Source organism: Aquarana catesbeiana, linkage group LG03 (genome assembly GCF_042186555.1).
Source record: "Aquarana catesbeiana isolate 2022-GZ linkage group LG03, ASM4218655v1, whole genome shotgun sequence".
NCBI classification, from domain to species: Eukaryota; Metazoa; Chordata; class Amphibia; order Anura; family Ranidae; genus Aquarana; species Aquarana catesbeiana.
In genome coordinates this window covers 406,668,600-406,691,639 of record NC_133326.1, presented here as the reverse complement: position 1 = coordinate 406,691,639, position 23,040 = coordinate 406,668,600, and the positions used below count along the sequence as shown (strand labels likewise).

The following is a 23,040-nucleotide window of genomic DNA, read 5'->3' as shown; positions in this document are numbered from 1 at the left end:
TGACAATTTTGTGGGGGGGGGGGTGGGGCGGGGGGGAATCTTCATTTTGCAAAGAATTGTGGGAAAAAATGACAACATCAAAAACCTCACCATGCATCTTACTAAATACCTTGGAATGTCTACTTTCAAAAAAGGGGTCATTTGGGGGGTATTTGTACTGTCCTGACATGTTAGGGTCGCAAGAAATGAGATAGGCCACCAGTACGTCAGGTGTGATCAATTTTTTATGATTTGCACCACAGCTTTTAGACTTAGACAACTTTCACAAAGACCAAATAATATCCACTAATTTGGGTTATTTTTACCAAAGATATGTAGCAGTATAAATTGTGGCCAAAATTTATGAAGAAAAATTACTAATTTGCAAAATTTTATCACAGAAACAAAGAAAAATGCGTTTTTTTTTCTAAATTTTCGGTCTTTTTTCATTTATAGCGCAAAAAATAAAAAACCCAGAGGTGATCAAATACCACCAAAATAAAGCTCTATTTGTATGAAAAAAAAAGGACAAAAAATTCATTTGGGTACAGTATTGTATGACTGAGTAATTGTCATTCAAAGCGTGAGAGCGCTGAAAGCTGAAAATTGGTCTGGTCACGAGGGGGGTTTAAGTGCCCAGTTGTCAAGTGGTTAAGCTAAAACAACCCCCGATGTTACAATATATAAATGTGTATATATATATATATATATATACACACAAATAAATATGACAGGGGGCATGGTTACTGTCTTTGGGAGTCTGATCGAGGTAGAAGTTAATAATCTTCTTTCTTCCCCCTCCGTTTCCCCCAGATTGTCCCTTCACGCCCCGATTCTCCACCTCTGAGCTGGTGAATTGGGGAGTGTGAATTCTGACCCAGATCGCAGCTTCATAAACTTGTCGTTTCTGTGTCAGTCAATGAGGATTCTCAGTGTGCGGAGATCATCGGCGGGAGAACAGGTTCAAACATTTTCTCCCCCGATTATCTCCGTTTCATAAACAGTTTTTGGACTGTTAAAGATAATGATAACTTCAAGCGCATATACAGTATACAATATTCAGTATTAATCGGATTGGCCAGGCATATAGTCCATGGCTAAAGAGTTAGCAGCCCAGGGGTTAATGAGGGTCTGGCAGTTAGAAGCATATGGATATGGGATTACATGATTAAAAAGGGTTTGGCAGTCCAAGGGTTAAAAAGGTGTAGCAGTTCACAATGTGTGAAGTAGGTTGATGAAGCAATGGATCTAGAAGGCGGCTGCTATCCCCAGAGATGCTGGCTCTGTGATATGTAAGAGAGGGTAAAGAAGGGAAGCGCCACCTGAGTGCAGTATTAGTGAATACTTTTAATGACACAAAGTTTAAAAACACTTACAAAAGACATAATTAAAAAGGGCTCATCTGTAGATGGATGATCCTGGTGGGTTCCTGGTCCTGGTTTTTGGACTGTGATCAGTAGCGATCCTCGGGATCACCACTGTTCAGTTTCATAAACAGACACCTTAATGAGAGATATGCTCCTCCACCTAACACAGGAAACACAATCCACATTAGTTTAAATACAGGTGTGAGACAGAGTCCTTCAGTAATAACAAATAACCTAAGGCTAAGCTAAACTAATTTTCCCACCAATACTACACATACACATAATAGGGCGGGAAGCAGGGCCATCCTGGAAGATTCCTGGAAATCAAGTTAACAGGAAATAACTTTGTTTTTCCCCAGTCATTTTCCCAGGACGGCTTAATGAGAGTCACATTATAGAAACAGTACCTGCAAGGGAGGGACTACAGCCTAAAGGACTTTTCTCCCGAAGGCTTGGTCGTTAGAGGATAAGAGATTTAGACGGCAATGCTTGACAAATGTCTGGAAGCTCAACCAGTTGGCTGCTTTGCAGATTGGATCGGGTTAGCTCTTGCCCTTTCAGCTCAGGACGTAGCCAGAGCCCTGGTGTAATGGGCTCTAAGATTTTGGGGAGCCTGCAGCCCGGTTGTTGCGAAGGCCTCTACAATTGCAGCTTTCATCCATCTAGCAATGGTAGTTTTTTTAAGCAGTTGATCCTTTTCTGGGTCCCAAATATAGTAGGAATAAATTAGGGACTTTCCACCATGCTTTAGTACATTCAATGTAACATAGTAAACACCGTCTTACATCAATCTTATGGAAATCTTCCTCCCTGGGGTCCCTAGCTTGCCCACATAACGAAGGGATAATAATTTCCTGCGACCGATGGAAGTCTGTTGAAATTTTGGGAAGGAAGCCTGGGTCCAGAGAGAGAATTATCCTGTCGGAAAGAATAGAGCAGTATGGCTCTGCTATGGACATACAGTGAGGGGAAAAAATGTTTGATCCCCTGCTTATTTTGTACGTTTGCTCACTGACAAAGAAATGCTCAGTCTATAATTTTAATGGTAGGTTTAATAGTGAGAGACAGAACAACAAAAATATCCAGGAAAATCAATCAGCAAGATTTCTGGCTCCCAGGTGTATTCTATACAGGTAACAAGCTTAGTTTAAGAGCACTCTCTCTAAGGGAGTGCTCCTAAGCTCAGCTTGTTACCTGTATAAAGGACAGCTATCCACAGAAGCAATCAGATTCCAATCCCATGGCCAAGACAAAAGAGCTCTCCAAGGATGTCAGGAATAAGATTTTAGACGTACACAAGACTGGAATGGGCTACAAGACCATCGCCAAGCAGTTTGGTGAGATGGTGACAACAGTTGGTAACAGTTGGTATTCGCAAATGGAAGAAACACAAAATAACTGTCAATCTCCCTCGGTCTGGGGTTCCATCATGCAAGATCTCACCTAGTGGAATATCAATGATCATGAGAATGGTATGGAATCAGCCCAGAACTACATGGTAGAATCTTGTCAATGATCTCAAGGCAGCTGGGACCATAGTCACCAAGAAAACAATTGGTAACACACTACGCCGTTAATGACTGAAATCCTGCAGCCACACAAGGTCCCCCTGCTCAAGAAACCACATGTACAGGCCTATCTAGAGTTTGAGAAAGTCGGTTCACCTGCGGGTAGCAAAAGACCCCCTGGACTAGCAGATCGTTCGTCTCTGGAAACTTCCAAGGTGTTGCTATAGACAGTTTCTGTAGAACGGCAAACCATGATAGCTCAGGCCAAGCTGGAGCTATTAGAATTATCTTCATATTTGATTTCATTTTTTGGATGAGCCTGAATGGAGGGAAGGCCTAAAGGAGATGCTCCGACCATGGGAAGGCAAATGCATCCAGTCCTAGACTTCAAGGATCCCTGTGAATCAAAAAAAGTTTTTTCACTTTCACATTTTTGGAAGAGGCAAAAAGATCCATCAGTGGGTGGCCCCACATTTCCTTGATCGCAGTAAACATTTTCTGATTCAAGCTCCATTTCATGTGACAAATTTTCTCCCTGCACAAGAAATCCGTCAGCGAATTCAGCTCTCCTTTGATGTGAATGGCTGACAGAGAGGATGCCGCTACACTGTCCAATAGTACCAACACGTTTTCCTTTTATGTTGGGGCCAAAGGAGAGAAGAGCTTTCCACACTGCTTTTAGCTCTCTTGCATTGGAAGAGCAGCAGGCTTGAGACCAGGTTATTGCTGGGATTCCTGCCATCATGAGACCTAAAAGCCTCATCATCTCCCTAATGGAGACTGTCCGTCTCAGTAGGAGATTGGAAGTTTCTATCATTAACGGATTTTTTTTTTTGGGAAAGAACATTTTTCGCTTCCAAAGCATCAACTATGTAGCCCAGGAAAATAACTTTCTGAGATGGCAGAATATTTGACTTTTCTGTGTTCACTATTCAACCTAGGGACTGAAGACAATTGATAGTAAAGTTCAGATTCTTGTGTTACTCTGCTGGGGACCCCCGTGAATAAGAGTAGATCATCCAGATAGGGTATTATCTGGATGCCTGTGGTCCTTAGCACTTGTAAGGCTTCTGCCAGGACTTTCGTAAAGATTCTGGGCGCTGACGCCAGCCCGAACAGAAGGGCATTGAATTGAAATTAGACAGGCTGGCCTGGTCCTTTCACTGCAAACCTGAGGAAAGACTTTGAACAGTCTCTTATGGGAATATTGATATACGCATCTTTCAGGTCTATTGTCGCTATGAAAGCCCCCTTTGATTAACAGCTCTCTGGTCGTGAATATTGTGTCCATTTTAATTTTTTGGTAAATTACAGTATTGTTGACTTTAAATTGAGGATCAACCGATATTTTCCCGAAGGTTTTCTTCTTATGAACACATGAGAATAGAACCCCCCAAACCCTTGCACTCGAGGAATGGAGAAAATGACTCCCTGATCCAGAAATTCTTGGGGTAGATTTGTCAGAATGCTGCCATGTTCGTGTCCTTTGTTAGTGGAGTCACCAAAAAGTGACTTGGGGGGGATAAAGCCATTGTTTGTAACCCTTTGCCAAGGAGGGTAGGAAGGCCCCAGCCTCCCTCCTACCCGGCAAGGGGAGTCATTGATTTTTGATCTTTTGCTTGGGAGGGATTAAACAGAAATCCGTCTCTGCCTTTACACTTCCTTTGTTGCCAGGGTCTATTCTGATCCTTTTTTCCCCGCTTTGTTCTCTCCCGTTTTCCTGAACAGGTGAAAAGGCTTTTTGAAATGTTTCTCCTGTACTGGAAAGCCTTTTTTATCTGCAGATCTTTCCAACTCCAAGTCTAGATCTTCACCAAATACCAAATTACCCTTGAATGGCAAAGAGCACAATTAAGATTTGGAAGCAGCATCCCCTGCCCAGGCTTTGAGCCAGAGTGCCCGTCTGGCCTCATTTATGAGGGCTGTACATCTGGACGAAAACCTGATCATCTCTATGGAAGCATCTGCAGTATAAGCAACGACTTCATTGAAAATGGGGAGCGAATCTAAAATGTCCTCTTTAGGGGTATCCTGTTCTAGGAGTACTTTAAACTACCTCAACCAACTAACCTGAGGGAGGAGGGGGAGACAGATCTCCTATCACAAGTTGGATTAGCAGCAAGGATAGGAAGTGTCATCATAATGGGGGATTTTATTTATCCAGACAGACTGAGCGGAGGGAACCGCGCATTTGTCTAAGGCTCACCAATTCCTAAATGTCTGCAAGGACAATTTCATGGTTCAGATGCTAGACGCACCAACTAGAAATAAAGCGTTACTGGATCTACTGATTACCAACAATACAGACCTGATCACAGATGTGGAAATACGTGGGCAATTTAGGAAACAGCGAATACAGGTCAAATGGCTTCAGTTTGAATCACACAAATAGGAAACATAAGGGGAATACAAAGACACTGAATTTCAAAAGAGCCAACTTCCCTAAACTATGAACCTTGTTAGAAGGCATGAATTGGGATAAAATCTTAAGAACAAAGAACACGGAGGAGAGATGGGTTTGCTTTAAGTGCATATTAAATAAGGGCATTAGCCAAAGCATCCCATTGGGTAATAAATTTAAAAGAGCAAACAAAAGTCCTGGATGGGTTAACTCCAATGTAAAAATGCATATAAAAGCAAAGGAGGTGGTCTTCAAAAAATACAAGGTTGAGGGATCATCATCAGACTTTATAAAGAATGCAACAAGAAATGTAAGGGTGCAATTAAAGCCGCTAAAGATAAAACACGAAAGACACATAGCGGAGGAGAGCAAAAAAAATCCCAAGAAATTCTTTAAGTAGGTAAACAGAAAAAAGGGAGGACCAACCACATTGGCCCCATAAAGAATGAGGAAGGACATCTGGTTACAAAGGATGAGGAGATGGCAAAGGTATTGAATTTATTCTTCTCCTCTTCTTCAAGGGAATCGGGGGGCTTCAGTAACCAAAACTGCAGTGTTTATCTTTATGACACATCACAGGAAGCACCTCCATGGTTAACAGAGGACAGAATTAAAATTACACTTGGGAATAGGGATAAGCCCGATGTTCGAGTCGAACGTAAGTTCGACTCGAACACCGAGTGTTCGCCGAGTAGCGAACAATTTGGGGTGTTCGCGGCAAATTCGAAAGCCGCAGAACACCCTTTAAGAGTCTATGGGAGAAATCAAAAGTGCTGATTTTAAAGGCTTATATGCATGGTATTGTCATAAAAAGTGTTTGGGGACCTGGGTCCTGCCCCAAGGGACATATATCAATGCAAAAAAAAGTTTTAAAAATGTCCGTTTTTTCGGGAGCAGTGATTTTAATAATTCTTAAAGTGAAACAATAAAAGTGTAATATTCCGTTTAAATTTCATACCTGGGGGTGTCTATAGTATGCCTGTAAAGTAGTGCATGTTTCCCGTGTTTAGAACAGTCCGAGAGCAAAATGACATTTCTAAAAGGAAAAAAAGTCCTTTAAAAGTACTCACAGCTATAATGAATTGTCGGTCCCAGCAATACACATAAAAGTTCATTGATAAAAACGACATGGGATTCCCCCATAGAGGAACCCCGAAGCAAAATTAAAAAAAAAAAAAAAAAATGGCGTGGGGGTCCCCCTCAAAATCCATACCAGACCCTTCAGGTCTGGTATGGATTTTAAGGGGAACCCTGCAGCAAAATTAAAGAAAAAAATGGCGTGGCGCTTGTGTTTTTTTTTACTATTTTCACACAATTTTTGTGAAATGGTAGGGGTACATATGTACCCCATTACCAATTTACACGGAGGGGGGGGGTGGGATCTGGGGGTCCCCTTGTTAACCCCCCAGACCCCCACAACCACAGGGCAGGGGTTGTGGGGATGAGACCCTTCTCCCCATCAACATGGGGACAAGGTGCTTTGGAGGGCTACCCCAAAGCATCCTCCCCATGTTGAGGGCATGTGGCCTGGTATGGTTCAGGAGGGAAGGGCGCTCTCTCGTCCCCCCTCTTTTCCTGCGGCCTGCCAGGTTGCGTGCTTGGATAAGGGTCTGGTATGGATTTTTGGGGGGACCTCACGCCTTTTTTTTTTTCTTTTTAATTTTGGCGCGGGGTTCCCCTTAAAATCCATACCAGACCTGAAGGGCCTGGTATGGAATTTGGGGGGACCCCCATGCAAAAAATTTTAATTTTGGTTTGGGGTTCGCCTGTGGAGGAATCCAATGCCATTTTTATCAATGAACTTTTATGTGTATTGCCGGGACCGACAATTCATTATAGCCGCGAGTTCTTTTAAATGACTTTTTTTCCTTTAGAAATGTCATTTTGCGCTCGAACTGTTCTAAACACGGGAAACATGCGCCACTTTACAGGCATACTATAGACACCACCCAGGTATGAAATTTAAAGGAATATTTCACTGTTATTGTTTCACTTTAAGGATTATTAAAATTACTGCTCCCGAAAAAACGGCAGTTTTTAAAACTTTTTTTTTTGCATTGATACATGTCCTCTGGGGCAGGACCCAGGTCCCCAAACACTTTTTAAGACAATAACTTGCATATAAGCCTTTAAAATGAGCACTTTTGGTTTTTCATGTTCGTGTCCCATAGACTTTAACGGTGTTCGAACAAATTTTTTGTCTGTTTGCGTGTTCTGCTGCAAACCGGGGGGTGTTCGGCTCATCCCTACAAGTTGGGAAACTTAACATTAATAAATCCTCGGGACCAGATGGCTTGCATTTGAGGGTACTTGGGGAACTCAGTCAAGTAATTGCCAGACCATTCATCCTAATTTTTACTGACAGTCTACGGACTGGAATGGTACCGGGTGATTAAAGAAAAGCCAATGTAGCACCAATATTTAAAAAGGGCCCAAAATACATCCCTGGGAATTACAGACCAGTTAGCCCAACATCAATAGTATGCAAGCTCTTGGAGAGGATGATAAGGGACTATATACAAGATTTTAGTAACAAGAACAGTATCATTAGCAGTAATCAGCATGGAGTCATGAAGAATTGTTCTTGCCAAACCAATCTATTAACCTTCTATGTGAGGAGGTGAGTTGCCATCTAGCTAAAGGAAGGCCTGTAGACGTGGTGTATCTGGATTTTGCAAAAGCATTTGACACAGTTCCCCATAAACGTTTACTGTACACATAGAATAGAAACAAAACAAAAAAAAGGAAACACATACTTCTCTTTTAATGATTTAGAGGTTGGAATTAAGTACTAATTTCAGCATTTACTGATACCAAATTATGCACAGAAATAACTTTGGCATGGGATAAAACATCAATACAAAAGGACCTTGACAAAAATGGGAGTTGGGTATCTACATGTCATATGAGGTTCATTATTGAGAAATGTAATGTGCACTTAATTACACATGCTAACTACACATTAGGAGGAGCTTCCCTGGGGGAGGCAGTGATGAAAAGGGATCTGGGGTGCTTGTAGATTACAGACTTAGCAATAGTATGCATAGTCAAGCGAGAGCTAACAAACCACTGTCATGCATTCAAGGGATAAATCAAAAATTCTACTCCTTTACGATACACTGGTTTGGCCTCATCTTGAACATGCAGGTCATTTTTGGTCACCAATCCTCAAAGATGTTAGAGTTCAGAGAAGGGCAACAAATCTGATAAAGAGGATGGAGGACTTCAGCTATGAAGATCAATTACAGAGATTATATCCTGGAGAAGAGGTGATTAACCACTTGCCGCCTGCTCACCGTCAAATGACATCATCCCAGAACGGCTGCTCTGGTGCCCAGCGTGGCGAAGGCATTGTGTCCTAGCAACACCGTGACTGGCCGCGGCTCTTTAACCATGTGATCGGCTGTGTCCAAACACAGTCGGTCACATGTAAACGGGGAGATGCCGGTAACCGGCGCTCCTCGCCTCACACTGACAGAGTTTGTGGCGAGGAGAGCCAATCAGCGGCATCTCCTCTCAGAGGAACATCTACACATGCAATCAGGGCACTGATCATGAGTGCCCTGATTACAATATAGTGCCAGAAGTGCCAGCAATCAGTACCCACCAGTGCCAGCAATCAGTGGCCATTAGTGATGCCAGTCAGTGCTGGCTATCACCGCTGGCTACCAGTGCTGCCCATCAATGCTGCCTATCCGTGCCACCTATCAGCGCCCCATATTAGTGCCTCCTCATCAGCGCACATAAGTGAAGGAGAAAAGTGACTTATTTACAAAATTTACTGACAGAAACCAAGAAAAAACTTTTATTTCTCAAAATCTTCGGTCTTTTTAAAAAATTTTTAGTAAAAAATGAAAAACCCAGCAGTGGTTAAATACCACCAAAAGAAAGCTCTATTTGTTTGAAGAAAATGATACAAAATTTAACATAGTTACAGTGTAGCATGATTGCGTAATTGTCATTCAAAGTGTGACAGCGCAAGAAGCTGACACATGGCCTGGGCAGGAAGGGGGTGTAAGTGCCCTGTAAAACTACAAAGTACAAATATATTAAAGGTGAGTTCGGTAACTGTAAAACAGCTTACTCGAAAGTTCTTGAAGAGGACACACAGCCATGAATTGAAGTTAGAAGAAAGGAGGTTTACCAATATGTTGCAGAAAGGGTTCTTTACTGTTAGAGCAGTAATAATATAGAACTCTCTCCCCCAGGAAGTGGTAATAGCTGAGAGTGAACTTTTAGATATTTTCCTCAGGAAGCAGAATACACTGGACTGGTTAGAAAACAAAAATCACACACTCATAGGTTGCACTGAATGGGCCTGTGTCTTTTTTAAACTTATAACTATGTAACTTTCAGGACTGCTCCAGAGTCTCTCCAATCCTCTGGAATTCCCTGCCCCGGTATATCCGATAAGCCCCTAACCTGTCCACCTTTAGGAGATCCCTGAAAACTCACTTATTCAGGGAAGCCTATCCCACACCCACCTAACAACCCCATCAAATCATTCCCCGCATCTATTACCTTTTGTACCACCACTCCCTCCCTTTAGAATGTAAGCTCTACAAGCAGGGCCCTCCTGTCCCTTCTGTATTGTACTGTAATTGTGCTGTACCCCCTCTACATTGTAAAGCGCTGCTTAAACTGTTGGCGCTATATAAATCGTGAATAATAATAACAATAATGTAACAAAATACATGTAAATACGCTACTCTGCCCATATAAAACATTTGCCAAGAAGGATAATGGTATTTATGTGTGACAAAAAGCAGAGGGCAGGACTGTGTGATACAAGCTGACAATAAGGGATATAGACAAGGATTCAGAAACCACTGGGTGAAAGAGGGAAGGATTAAACAAATTTGAGCTACACCCAAAAATACATCAATTTTATGTTACCTTATAAAAAGACTGGAGGTCTCCAATAGGTGGTGAGACAGACAGATAATTGGGGAATTTATCCTGAAGATGAGCTATGAGCATGCCAAACTGAGTACCCCAATCACCTAAATGATTTATCCTAAAGAGAGAGGGAGAAAAAGAGTTAAAGAGACAACTGAAAATAATCATCCAAGAGTTATGCAGCACAAATTTTCAGCAATTTGCAGCACAAATGTAAAACCCATTCATAATAGCTATATTAACAGGAAAATAGGGACCATATGGAAAATACTGCCAACACATGGACTTTCTCACTGATGAATGCATGACAGTGAACGAAAATAAGTTTAATCATTTATTTATTGTGAATCTAAGCATAAAGGAATTCTCATAGAAGATATAACATTGTTTTTTTTAAGGTGTTTTGGTTTCAGTTTTAAAGAGGAGCTCCACCTTAAAAAAAATTATTAAAAGCCAGCAGCTACAAATACTGCAGCTGCTGACTTTTAATAAATGGACACTTACTTGTCCCAGGGTCCAGCGATGTCGGCAGCCGAAGCTGATCAATCGCTCGGCTGCCCCCACCGCCATCCTCGGTCAGGGAATCGGGAAGTGAAGCGCTGCGGCTTCACTGCCCGGTTCCCTACTGCACATGCGCGAGTCGCGCTGCGCCTCTGCACTGGTCCCCATTGTGTTCTGGGAACTGTGTGTTTCCCAGAACACAACGGGGGGGGGGGGGGGGGGGGGGGGTGTACAGGCATTTGCTGATATTCTGCGGCTGTCTGAGCCCGGAAGTGGTTGCAGATACCCCCCTCCCCCCTGAAAGGTGCCAACTGTGGCACCGGAGGGGGGAAGGAATCCGATGAGCGGAAGTTCCACTTTAGGGTGGAACTCCGCTTTAAACAATAAAAGAACAATGCAGATCTGCAATGTATACAAGGATTGAGTCAGAAAATAATGAGTTAGACTGCAAGACTATATACATTCCAAGAAAAAGATTCTCAACATACATTCATAAATGATTAACCATTAAATGATTAGCTGGTGGATCCTATGAGAAATAGTTGACCTGGATGCCGCCAGCCTTTTTAGAGCTCTGACCAGTGCCAACAATTCAAATAAATCCTAACCACCCAAACTATATCCAGAGTATGCAGTAATATTTTCCCTGCCAATTGTGGACTAGGAAAAAGAAAGGCAAGCCACTGTCCTAATTCCAATGAAATGAAATGAAAACTAGAAAACCACTCTAGGCAAGATGGATGAGGACGCAGCATCTTAACATGATGCAAGACCAAGAATGGCTACTTACAAGAAAAGAGCCACCAGCTCAGACATTCTTCCTGCCGAAGCGATAGTAACAAAAAAAGCCACCCTCCAAGTCAAAGGACTAATGGAGTTTCTCAAACCAAATTGCAAAACCAGGGTGGCCCCACAGGCAGGACTGTCCGCTTTACACCCTGCATGACGCTTAAATCAAGGGGTGCAAAACGTCTCTGGGAAAAAAATGGTGGGGATGAAATCTGACCCTTAATGGTACTTAAAGTGGATGTAAACCCAATGTCCTCCTTTCTAAACTACTGCCATATGGGTTATCTATAAGGATATTAAGGCTGAAACAACTAATCGATTAATCGGCAACAAATCGATTATGAAAATAATCGATTACTATTTTCATAATCGATTAATCGGCCAGTAACATAATGGGGTTAAAAAAAACTAAAATGAGCCCTTTATAGTACAAAAAGAGCAAATAATCGCTACTGTAAATATTACTTTCACAGTTCTACAGTAAAAAAATGAACCCTACAGTAGTGATTATCTGCTCTTTTTGTACTATAAAGGGCTAATTTTATTTTTTTTAACCCCATTATTTTACTAAACGTCTTAGACCGGGTTCACATCTATGTGTTTTTTGGTGCTTTTTGCAGAAACGCACTACAGTTCCATTTACATGGTTTCCTATGGGACACGTTCACATCTATGCTTTTTTCAGCCACTGCGTGTTTGGAAAGGGTCAGTGAATTTTTTTTAACGCAAAACTGTGTTTTTGTGGTTCAATATACTTCAATAGAGAAGCTACAGAAAAGCATGTAATGCGTTTTTGCAGCAATTTGTGTTTTTTAATCTGCCCAACAACAAATTGGCCAACAAAATGCAAAAACGGAAATTGCAGCAAAATCACGTGTGCAAAAATCAAAAAGCACAGCAGAAACAGATCACAAGCAAACTGCATAGGTGTGTACCGAGCCTTATGCTGGCCACACAGATCAATTTTCAGACGAGAATATTCATACAAAAAATCTTTATACATTTGCTGAATGAAAGAATGTTTGAAATTTTCACATGCTTTTAACATTCCTGTTTAAAATGAATGTAATTTCTGAAGGAAAACCACATACACTGTCTGAAAATTCCTTTGACCAAGAAGTTTTCTATTATTTCCAAATTTTCCCGTCACTGTGGTTGAAAATGAACGTCAATTTGACCTCACTAACAATTAGAAAATCGAAAACGAAGTTCTTAAAGTTACATTTTTTTTTTGAAGGAAGACATTGTTTTTTTTAATACAAAAATTTGATCTCTGAGTCTGATATTTACCAGATTTACTCTTTAATAGTATATACAGTAGATCTCTTCTGTCTGTTATTCTCAGAGTGGATTAGAGATTTTGCTCCCTAACCATATAGTTGGTTATTTATATTTACCACTGCATAGAGATATTTAAGAATAAATTGCCTTTTTAAAAAAAAAAACTTTACATATTAACTAAATTATACACCACACTTTTCTTTGATGTTATTAACCGATTAATCGATTAATCGAAACAATAATCGGCCAACTAATCGATTATGAAAATAATCGTTAGTTGCAGCCCTAAAGGATATACATGCCTCCTGCATGTATCTTTACCTGTCAAATGTCTCCCCTCTGTCTGTTATTAGACCCGAAAAACTGCAGATTCTGTGGGTGGGTCTGTTGTCTGGAGCTCGGTGGGTGGAATCGTGATGTCAGTAGACTCCCCGCCCACCTCTACACTCCCCTTGTCAACATGCATGTTCTCCTGTGTATTTCTAACACTGAACTTCTGCTATGATCTCTAATATCCAGTGAAAAGACAGGAAAGTAACCACATAACTTCAGCATGCCAAATCATGCTGAGGTGTGGAACAGCCAATCCTTGCAGAGCTGCTGAAGAAAGGAGTGGGAGGGAATTAAAAAATAATGCCTGTATCTTAGGCTAGTGCACAAGATATGTAAATCACCTGTCACTCACAGCAAGGGGGAGGATTTGACAAAGTTTTTCTCAGTTTGTCAAGATTTTTCTCACTGAACAATAAAAGAGGATTGTTTAGAAATGGATTAACTCTGTGTGGCAAGACTGGGCTCAAATGATAGGAAATCTTATACTCTACAGTACGATATAAAAAAAAAAAAAAAAAAAATTTCGGGTTTACATCCACTTTAACCACTTAAGGACCAGGCCTATTTTTTTCAAACTTATTGTTTACAAGTTAATATCAGGTTTTTTTGCTAGAAGTTACTTAGAACCCCCAAACATCATATATATATTTTTTCAGACACCCTAGGGAATAAAATGGCGGTTGTTGCAATACTTTATGTCACACCATATTTGCGCAGCAGTCTTACAAATGCAATTTTTTGGGAAAAAATACACTTTTTTAAACTAAAAAATAAGAAATCAGTAAAGTTAGCCCAATTTTTTAATATTGTGAAAGATGTTACGCAGAGTAAATTGATACCCAACATGTCATGCTTCAAAATTGCACCCATTCGTGGAATGGCGACAAGCTCTGACCCTTAAAAAATCTCCATAGGCGAAGTTTAAAAATTTATACAGGTTACCAGCTTTGAGTTAGTTACAGAGGAGGTCTTTTGCTAAAATTAATGCTCTCGTTCTAACGATCTTGACGATACCAGTGTTAATTTTGGCAGCAAATTTCTATTTAGTTTTAGTCATAGGACTAAAATGGCATTTTAGTTTTAGTCCCATTTTAGTATTCTGCAATTGTTTTAGTTTTAGTCGTATTTAGTCGACTAAATCTCCAGTACATTTTAGTCGACTAAAATGTCCTGCGTTTTAGTCGATTAAAATCTCCAGCACATTTTAGTCGACTAAAATTAAATTTTAATCATCTAAAACCTAATTGGTGTAATTAAATTGTAATGCATTAGTTAACATTTCTCTACAATTTCCAAACTCATTATATACTGCTGGAGTGAAAAATCTAATATGTTATTTATTATGGTATTGAGGTATGAACGTGCACTACAGACAAATGAAGTCAAATTTCAATTTAGTTTTAGTCTTAGTCTTTTGACTAAAATGCCATTTAAGTTTTAGTCCCATTTTAGTCTTTTGACTAAAATGCTATTTAAGTTTTAGTCCCATTTTAGTCTTTTGACTAAAATGCTATTTTAGTTTTAGTCGTATTTTAATCATCTCAGTTGTTTTAGTCGTATTTTAGGCGACTAAAATAATATTCATTTAGTCGACGAAATTAACACTGGATGATACTTCACATGTGTGGTTTGAACACTGTTTACATATGTACGTTTATGACTGACGTATGCATTCCCTTCTTTTTTTCTTCTTAATTATTTAAATTTTTATTTTTACAAAGTTCCTTTTAAAACATTTTTTTGGATCACTTTTATTCCTATTACAAGGAATGTAAACATCCCTTGTATTAGAAAAAAAGCATGACAGGACCTCTTTAATGTAAGATTTTGGGTCAAAAAGACTTAAGAGCTCACATTTACACTTAAATGCAATAAATAAAATTAAAAAGTCCCTTTAAGGCCGTTGTGAGGGAAGGGACGTTTGACGTTGCTTCCGTCACCCAACGCCATTGAGTTGAGTGAGGGCCATCATTCCCTCACTCGACACAGTGCCTCAGAGGGGAAAGGACTGGATCGTCTCTGCCGCTACTGAAGGCTCCGTTAAGTGGCGGAGATGACCAGAACGCGGCAGAAGGGGGGTGGGCATGTCTCCCGCCGGCCATAAAAGTAGGATTTTTTAAAACAGCTTACCTGTAAAATCCTTTTCTTTCTATGGAAATCACGGGACACAGAGCCTCAGTAATTACTGATGGGTTATATAGGTATCACTAGGTGATTGGACACTGGCACACCCTAACCATGAAGTTCAACCCCCTATATAATCCCTCCCCTTGCAGGTATACCTTAGTTTTGTAGCCAAGCAATATAGTGTATTAGAAGAGGGGCGGGACCTCTGTGTCCCGTGATGTCCATCGAAAGAAAAGGATTTTACATGTAAGCTGTTTTAAAAAATCCTACTTTCTTTCTCGAACATCACGGGACACAGAGCCTCAGTAATTACTGAGGGGATGTCCCAGAGCAATGCTATCTGAGGGGGGGGAAACCACAACCAAGTAGGGTGCAATCAGACCTGAGGACCCTGTACCGCTGCCTGCAAAACACTATGCCCAAAGGCGATGTCTTCATGCCTTCTCACATCCACCTGATAGAATCTGGTGAATGTATGGACTGAAGACCAGGTTGCGGCCTTGCAGATTTGAGCCATAGAGGCCCGGTGATGCACTGCCCAAGAAGCACCAATAGCCCTTGTGGAATGTGCCCTGATCTGAAACGGAGGAATCTTCTGTTGTCAAATCCATTTAGAGATGGTAGCTTTTGACGCTGCCTGTCCTCTACTGGGACCCTCTGGCAGCACAAACGAAACAGCCGTTTTGCGAATCTGAGCAGTTGCTTCCAGATAGGCCTTGACTGCTCTTACTACATCCAAAGAATATAGCGATCTTTCTTCCGGAGAACAGGGATCTGGAAAAAAGGAAGGTAGAACAACGTCTTGGTTTAGATGAAAATCTGAAACCACCTTTGGTAAAAAAAACTAGGATGAGGGCGCAGTACTACTCTATCCTTGTGTACAATCAAATAAGGCTCTTTACAGGAAAGAGCTAATTCTGATACTCTTCTAGCAGAAGAAATGGCTACCAGAAAAATTAACTTCCTTGTCAAGAAGACCAAAGGAATCTCATGTATTGGTTCAAAAGGCTGTTTCTGTAACACAGACAGAACCAAGTTCAAGTCCCAGGGTTTTAGGGGTGCCTTAACCGGAGGATTAAGACGCATCACCCCCTGCATAAAGTTTCGGACCAAAGAATGCGAAGCAAGTGGCCGTTGAAATAATACTGATAAGGCTGAGACCTGGCCCCTGATGGTACTCAAGGCCAGCTTCATCTCTAATCCCAATTGTAGAAAATCAAGAATTCTACTTATCACATATTTTCTGGGATGCCAACCCCTGGATTCACACCAGGATACATAAGCTTTCCAGAGTCTATGATAAATCATTCTGGAAGCTGGCTTCCTTGCATTGATCAAGGTAGATATCACAGGACCTGAATGCCCATGACTCTTCAGAACGTGGGTCTCAATAGCCAAACCGTCAAATTTAGTGTTTATAAGGCAGGATGGAACACTGCACCCTGAGATAACAGGTCTGGGCGTACCGGTAGTGTCCACAGGGAACCCACCGTCATCCTTACTATTTCCGCATACCACGTCCTTCTGGGCCAAGCGGGGGCCACCAGAAGTACTGACTTCCTTTCCTGCCTGATCCTGCGAAGGAGTCGTGGCAGTAGCAGAATAGGCGGGAATGCATAGATCAGTGAGAACCGATGCCACGGAATCACCAACGCATCCGTCCCGCATGCAAGAGGATCTTTTGTCCTTGCCACAAATCTGTCTATCTTTTTGTTGAATCGGGATGCAAAGAGATCTACATCTGGAACCCCCCATCTTTGGCATATGGCCCAAAAGATGTCGGGATGCAGAGACCATTCCCCTGGAAGTAACTGCTGGCGACTTAAATAGTCCGCCTGCCAGTTCTCTATCCCTGGAATGAAAATTGACGATATGCATGGCACATGCTTCTCTGCCCAGACTAAGATCTGGTTCACCTCTTTTTGAGCAGCTCGGCTCCTGGTGCCTCCCTGATGATTGACATAAGCCACTGCTGTGGCATTGTCGGACTGGATCCTGACCGGGCAACCCTGTAGCCTGATAGTCCAGGCCTTTAGGGCTAGATATACCGCACGGATCTCCAGAATGTTGATGGGTAAGGTCCTCTCGGTTTTGGACCGCAGACTGTTCCAGAACTGCTCCCCAACCCGACAGACTGGCATCTGTTGTTACCACCGTCCAGGTAACCGGTAGAAAGGATTTCCCCTTCTGCAGGTTTCCGGGTATTAGCCACCAATTGAGGCTCTGACGCACCGCATGAGACAGGTGCATCGGAAAATCTAATGCCTGAACCTTCTTGTTCCAGGCCGACTGTCAGGAAATGTTCCATCCGCTGGTAATACCTGTTATTTGGCATGCAGTACTGAGGTCCACCAGCAGGTGTCTCCTGGCAGTTTGGAAATGTCAGGAGAGCTTTTCCCTGTTAATAGTATATCATCTTTGGGCCGCAGTACTGGCGTCCACCAGCGGATGGATCCTGGCAGTGTGGAGCAGACAGTACCTCCTACAATCAGGTGTCACTTGAGACCAATCACAGGCCTATAAATACCCGGCAAACATTCACATGTTTGCCTTGATTTCTTCATTGCCTCCTGACCTGCTAGCGATCTGACCCTGTGCCCTGAACCTGAACCTGATCCTGTCTCCCTGTCTCGGACCCTATCCTGTCCCACCTGTTACCTTGCATCCCTGCCTGCAGTCTGACCCATCCATCCTCTCCCTGTCCTGTGTTCCATACCCCATCTGCTGACCTCCCTGTGTATGACCTTGGCCTGGCTTACGTTTATGTCTCTGGAACATCCCCTGTCCATCTGCTGATCTGCTGTGTATGACCCTGGCCTGGCTATTGTTTATGATCCTGGTATTTCCCATTTATTGCACTTATCTGTCTGTTGTTATTTGTGGGTCTCTGTCTGTGGTTGGTTATTGCACTGTGTCATATTGGAGTTGGTTGTATTATATTACTCACTTTCTTTAATAAATTATTATATTTTCACGTATACACGTTTGGGTGTCCTCTGTCGCAGATCACACGGTTCTGGTCACACCGGTTCATGACACAGACAGAATACTGTGTTGCAGCAGTCTTGAATGAAACTGAGCATAGGGAACAGCTTCAAATGAAGACACCATCTTCCCTAGCAGCCTCATACAAAGGCGGACAGAAGGACCCTTCCTGGTCCTGACTGCCAGAATCAGCTCCCTTAAAGCAGTGATCTTTGCCTGAGGTAGAAATATTTTCTCCTGGCTTGTATCTATGATCAGACCCAAATACTCCAGTCTTCTTACTGGTTTTAGGGAAGATTTTTCTAGGTTGAGGATCCAACTTAGGTGTTCCAGATACTTGACTGTGGTCAAGGAGGCTACCGACCGGTCTATCAAGAGCAGGTTGTCTAGGTATGCTATGACAGCTATACCCTGAGCCCTTAATCTGGCCAGAGGAGGAGCCAAGACCTTTGTGAACACTCGAGGTGCAGTGGTTATCCCAAAAGGCAGAGCCACAAACTGGAAATGGCGCCCTCCTACCTCGAAGCACAGAAACTTCTGATGAGCAGGAAAAATGGGCACATGCAGATATGCATCTCTGATGTCTGTTGATGCCAAAAATTCTCCTCCCTGCAGGGTGGAGACTACTGTCTGAATTGATTCCATGCGAAAGGACTGAATCCTTAGGAATAGGTTCAGATCCCTTAAATCCAGAATGGGTCTGACATCCCCATTTGGTTTTTGGACCGTAAAAAGGTTGGAATAGAAGGCCAATCCCTGATCCTTCGCGGGAACCACCATAATGATCTCCTGCGACAAAAGTCGCTCTAACGATAGAAGGAGCGACTGCTTTTTCTCTGGATCTCTGGGGACACTTGATCTGAGGAAACGAGGAAAGGGAAATTCTTGAAACTCCAGCTTGTACACTAAGGTTACCGTGGAGATTACCCAACTGTCCTGTAAGTCCTCCTGCCAGAGCCTTGAGAACTGTCGCAGTCTTCCCCCCACTCAAGCGAGCGGGGGTGCCCCTTCATAAAGAGGTCTTAGTGTTTTGCCTAGTAGGCTTCTTCCCCCAGGACTTTTGTCCCTGGGGTTGACTCTTGTTTCTTGACCCAGACGGAGGAGGTCGTCGAGACTGCCTGGAGGCTGAAGCGCCTGGCTCTGGGGAAAGAGTCCATTTGAAAGAGGGACGCTTACGCTTCTTCTTAACAGGTAAGAGAGTGCTTTTCCCACAAGAGATTCTCTTGATATAGTTAGCCAAGTCTTCTCCAAACAACCTTGCACCACGAAATGGAAACCCAGCCAGCAGTTTCTTACATGGTGCTTCAGCTGACCAATTTTTCAACCATAGGATTCTACGTATATGCACCAACCCCAGTGAAAGACGAGAGGTTTGCATGATAGAATCTATGATGGCGTCAACAACATAACATAAGGCCGCTGGTAGGTTAGCCAACCCCTGGGCCTGCTGTTCAGGTAAAACTCTGATGACCTGCTTAACATGGTCTCTTAAGTATTGACAGACTCCAATCGCTGCTACTGCAGGTTGAGCCACTGAACCTGCCAAGGAGAAAAACATCCTTCAATAGGGATTCCATCTTTTTATCCACCGGATCCCTGAGCATCTGAGCATTGTCTACAGGACAAGTCAGATTATTATTTACGGAGGAAATGGCGGCACCAATGGCCGGTATTCCCCACATTTTAATAAACTTTTCTTCCATCGGATAAAGTGTTGAAAACTTTTTCGGCGGAAAAAAACGTTTATCTGGGTGATCCCACTCAGAATAAAGGAGCTTTTCAAGTAAATTATGAACAGGAAAAGCACGTGCTGTTTGAGGAGGTTTCAGTGACCCTAATGAAGAAGAGGGTTCTTTAACTGATTCAGATATGGGCAACTTAAATGTGGAGCGGACCAATCCAGTAAGCATCTGCACTAAGACCTTCTCATCCTGAGAAGCCGAAGAGGGCCCCTCTCCACCCGATTCCTCCGAAGAGGAATCATCCGTCCCATCCCGATCCTCTGAAAGGGATTCCTCTCCTTTATCCCAGAGCTCCTCCGCCTGAGGGTCTTGGGGAACAGAGGAAGGCCTAGTGCGTTTTCTTCCACTGAGTGAATATGCAATCACGGCCATTAATCTTTCCTCTAAACCATTAATGGTTGAGGAAAAAACCTCCTGTGTAATGTATACAGGGGCTGAAGTGCCAAAAGCAGGTGTAGCCCCTGACCCCAACGGTTCTCCCTGGCTAGCCGTCCCTGGCCCTTTAGGGGGCGGAGGATGCTGCAGAAAGGGGGTCCTCAGAACCTGAACGAGATCCCCTAGAGTCTCTGGTTCTTGGGGTATTTGAACCTCTTCTACCCATAGTGCAAAGCAACAAGGTGGAGGTATCACAAAATGAACACTGACTGCTGAGCGATGTAGTCTGGCAAAAAGCCTTGCTACCAAATGCCCAGTCTGGTGTTACCTTAGTAAATGCTGCCTAGGAGAATGCCTGTGTCCCACCTTACATGCGACCGTCAGCTCTGTGTCCCTCCAAAAGGCTTAGTGCACCAGTAATGTGTGCCTTTAATAGCCTGCAGCCGGCACCTGTGGGCGTTTGAGCACGCTGGACGCTGTGCTGACACCCCGCCCCCCCCTCTACCGCCCCCTTCATTTTTCAAAAAACGCGTGCTTCCAGCGCAAGCCGACCCTCCAGGATCAGCATGGAGGAAGGCTGGGGGAGGGGGAGGAAGGAGAGAGGCCGGTAGTTATGGGGCCTGCATGTGGCAAATGGTGGCGGCGAAAGTGCGGTGTCTAACCGCCTCACAGACCACCTGCGGCCTTCCCCCTAGTCTGGGGGGAGATATCCCTCAGGAGAGCTCCCCATCCCATCCTACCTGAGCCGGCCGGAGGAGCTTGTGCAGCGTGGAAACACTGAGACAGACGTCAGCATGAGAAGGTATATGCTCTTGGCAGCCCCCGGTGGCGACAATAGGCATAGCATGCATTTACCTTAAAGGAGAAAACCTACTAGAATTAGAAAATTCTGTGGAATCTCCCTCAGCTTATCCAGCCGCAGGGTTCTGTTATACAGACCCAATCTACGCCTCTCACGGTGGGCTCCGTTTGAAAAAACCTTCAGAGACTTGGGCCCCCTACGAATAGGGGGATCCACAGTTCTGGGCCTGTAAAGCACCCGGCCAGAAATAAGTATAGAAAACTATTTTCTGATAAGCGGGGTCCAGCTCTCTAAAAAGAGGAAGTGTTACAGGTAAAACCTCGTTTCTTCGGACACGAAGCCCGGGTACCATCCAATTCGGCCTAGAAAAGACACTTTGAAATGGATCTGGTTCGCCTGGCTTGCCCCAGTATAGGATATAGGATAATCCCTTTGGAGCTCAGCACAGGACATCTTTACACGTCCAACACCTAAGACACTGGTGTAAAAACTGAGGTATCCCTGCAATGGGAGGGATTATATAGGGGGTTGAACTTCCTGGTTAGGGTGTGCCAGTGTCCAATCACCTAGTGATACCTATATAACCCATCAGTAATTACTGAGGCTCTGTGTCCCGTGATGTTCGAGAAAGAAAGTGATCTTGCAGTGAATATGCCGCAGAGACAACTTTTAAGTGAAAGCAGACCGCCCGCTTAATATACCGGGGTTATGGCAGCAGATAGCTGCCATAACAATGGTATTCAACGTCAAAGTACCAACGTATAATGACGGCGGGTGGTCCGGAAGTGGTTAAAGGCCAATCTCATTTCTCCTATTGATTGGAGAAAGGAAAAACTCTCCCACTCATATTTTCGAGAGTGCAATTTCCTGGCTACACCCCGGGATAAAAGATTTCAAACTCCTGTAATGGAAACTTCCGGAAGCCAGCTTCCTGGTGCTCAACAATGCTGAGATAACAGAGCCCAAGATCATTAGGTCTGGCTGAGCCAGAAGTGACCAAGGAGTGTCCTCCGCAAGATTCACTATGTCAGTGTATGAAGCCCTCCGAGGCTAATTCAGCTAACACTATTATCTGTGTTACCACCTCCCGGATTCTTCGCAAAAGATGCGACAGTCATTGAAACAGAGGGAAGGCATCAATTAGGCAGAACTGGTCCCTAAGATGTTACCAGTGTATCTACCCCAATTGTCAGTGGGACTCTCGTCCCAGACAAAACCTGTCCAACTTGTAGAACTTGAAATTCAGTAGATCCACCTGCAGAGTTCCCCCAACGTTAGCAGATTGCCAACAAAAAGTCTCAGGATGCAGGGACCACTTGGTCCAGGTATTAGTCGCTGATGACTGGAAACCCCTCCCCCCGCCATTTTTCTATACCTGGAATGTGTGCTGGCGACAGACGGCACCTGTCCTTTTGCCCCAGACAGAATGTGGTTCACTTTCCTGAGCTGCACGACTCCTGGTGCTGCCCTGGTGGTTGATATATGCCACTGTAGAGGCACTGTCGGATTGAACCTACAACCGGTTCGTCCAATAATCCAGAGCAAGGTGTATTGGCCAAAAGCTTTAAGATATTGATGGGCAGTGGAGACCAAGTCCACTGCCCTGTAGTCACCTTCAAACCAACTGAAGGGACTGGCATCAGTGGTTAATATCTTCCAAACCATCAACCACCAATTTTAGCTCTGCAATACCCCGGGAACAGATCCCTCCGGCAATCCAATGCCTGGATCTCACGTTCCAGACAGAGAAAAGGATTCTCTACGAAAGACATGGAGTAGGACTGTACGTAGGGATCGTGCTTCGATCCAGATACAAACTTCCTCCTGCAGAAATGTATCAAAGGAAAATCTGGACCCGACTGCTTCCTGAGCAAAGATTATTGAGGTACACGGAGATTGACACCCCCTGTGTCTTGAGCAAGTCCAGCACTGGGGCAAGGAGCTTTGTGAA

General features: G+C 43.3%; 1 protein-coding gene across 1 annotated transcript in view; it reads right to left on the bottom strand.

Annotated features, from left to right (window-relative positions):
* RARS1 (arginyl-tRNA synthetase 1) overlaps positions 1-23,040 on the bottom strand; it is a 217,756-nt gene that overhangs the window by 133,886 nt on the left and 60,830 nt on the right. The window contains exon 7 of the mRNA XM_073620712.1: positions 10,152-10,272. Coding sequence (XP_073476813.1) covers positions 10,152-10,272 — 121 coding nt within the window. The remainder of the gene's footprint in view (positions 1-10,151; positions 10,273-23,040) is intronic.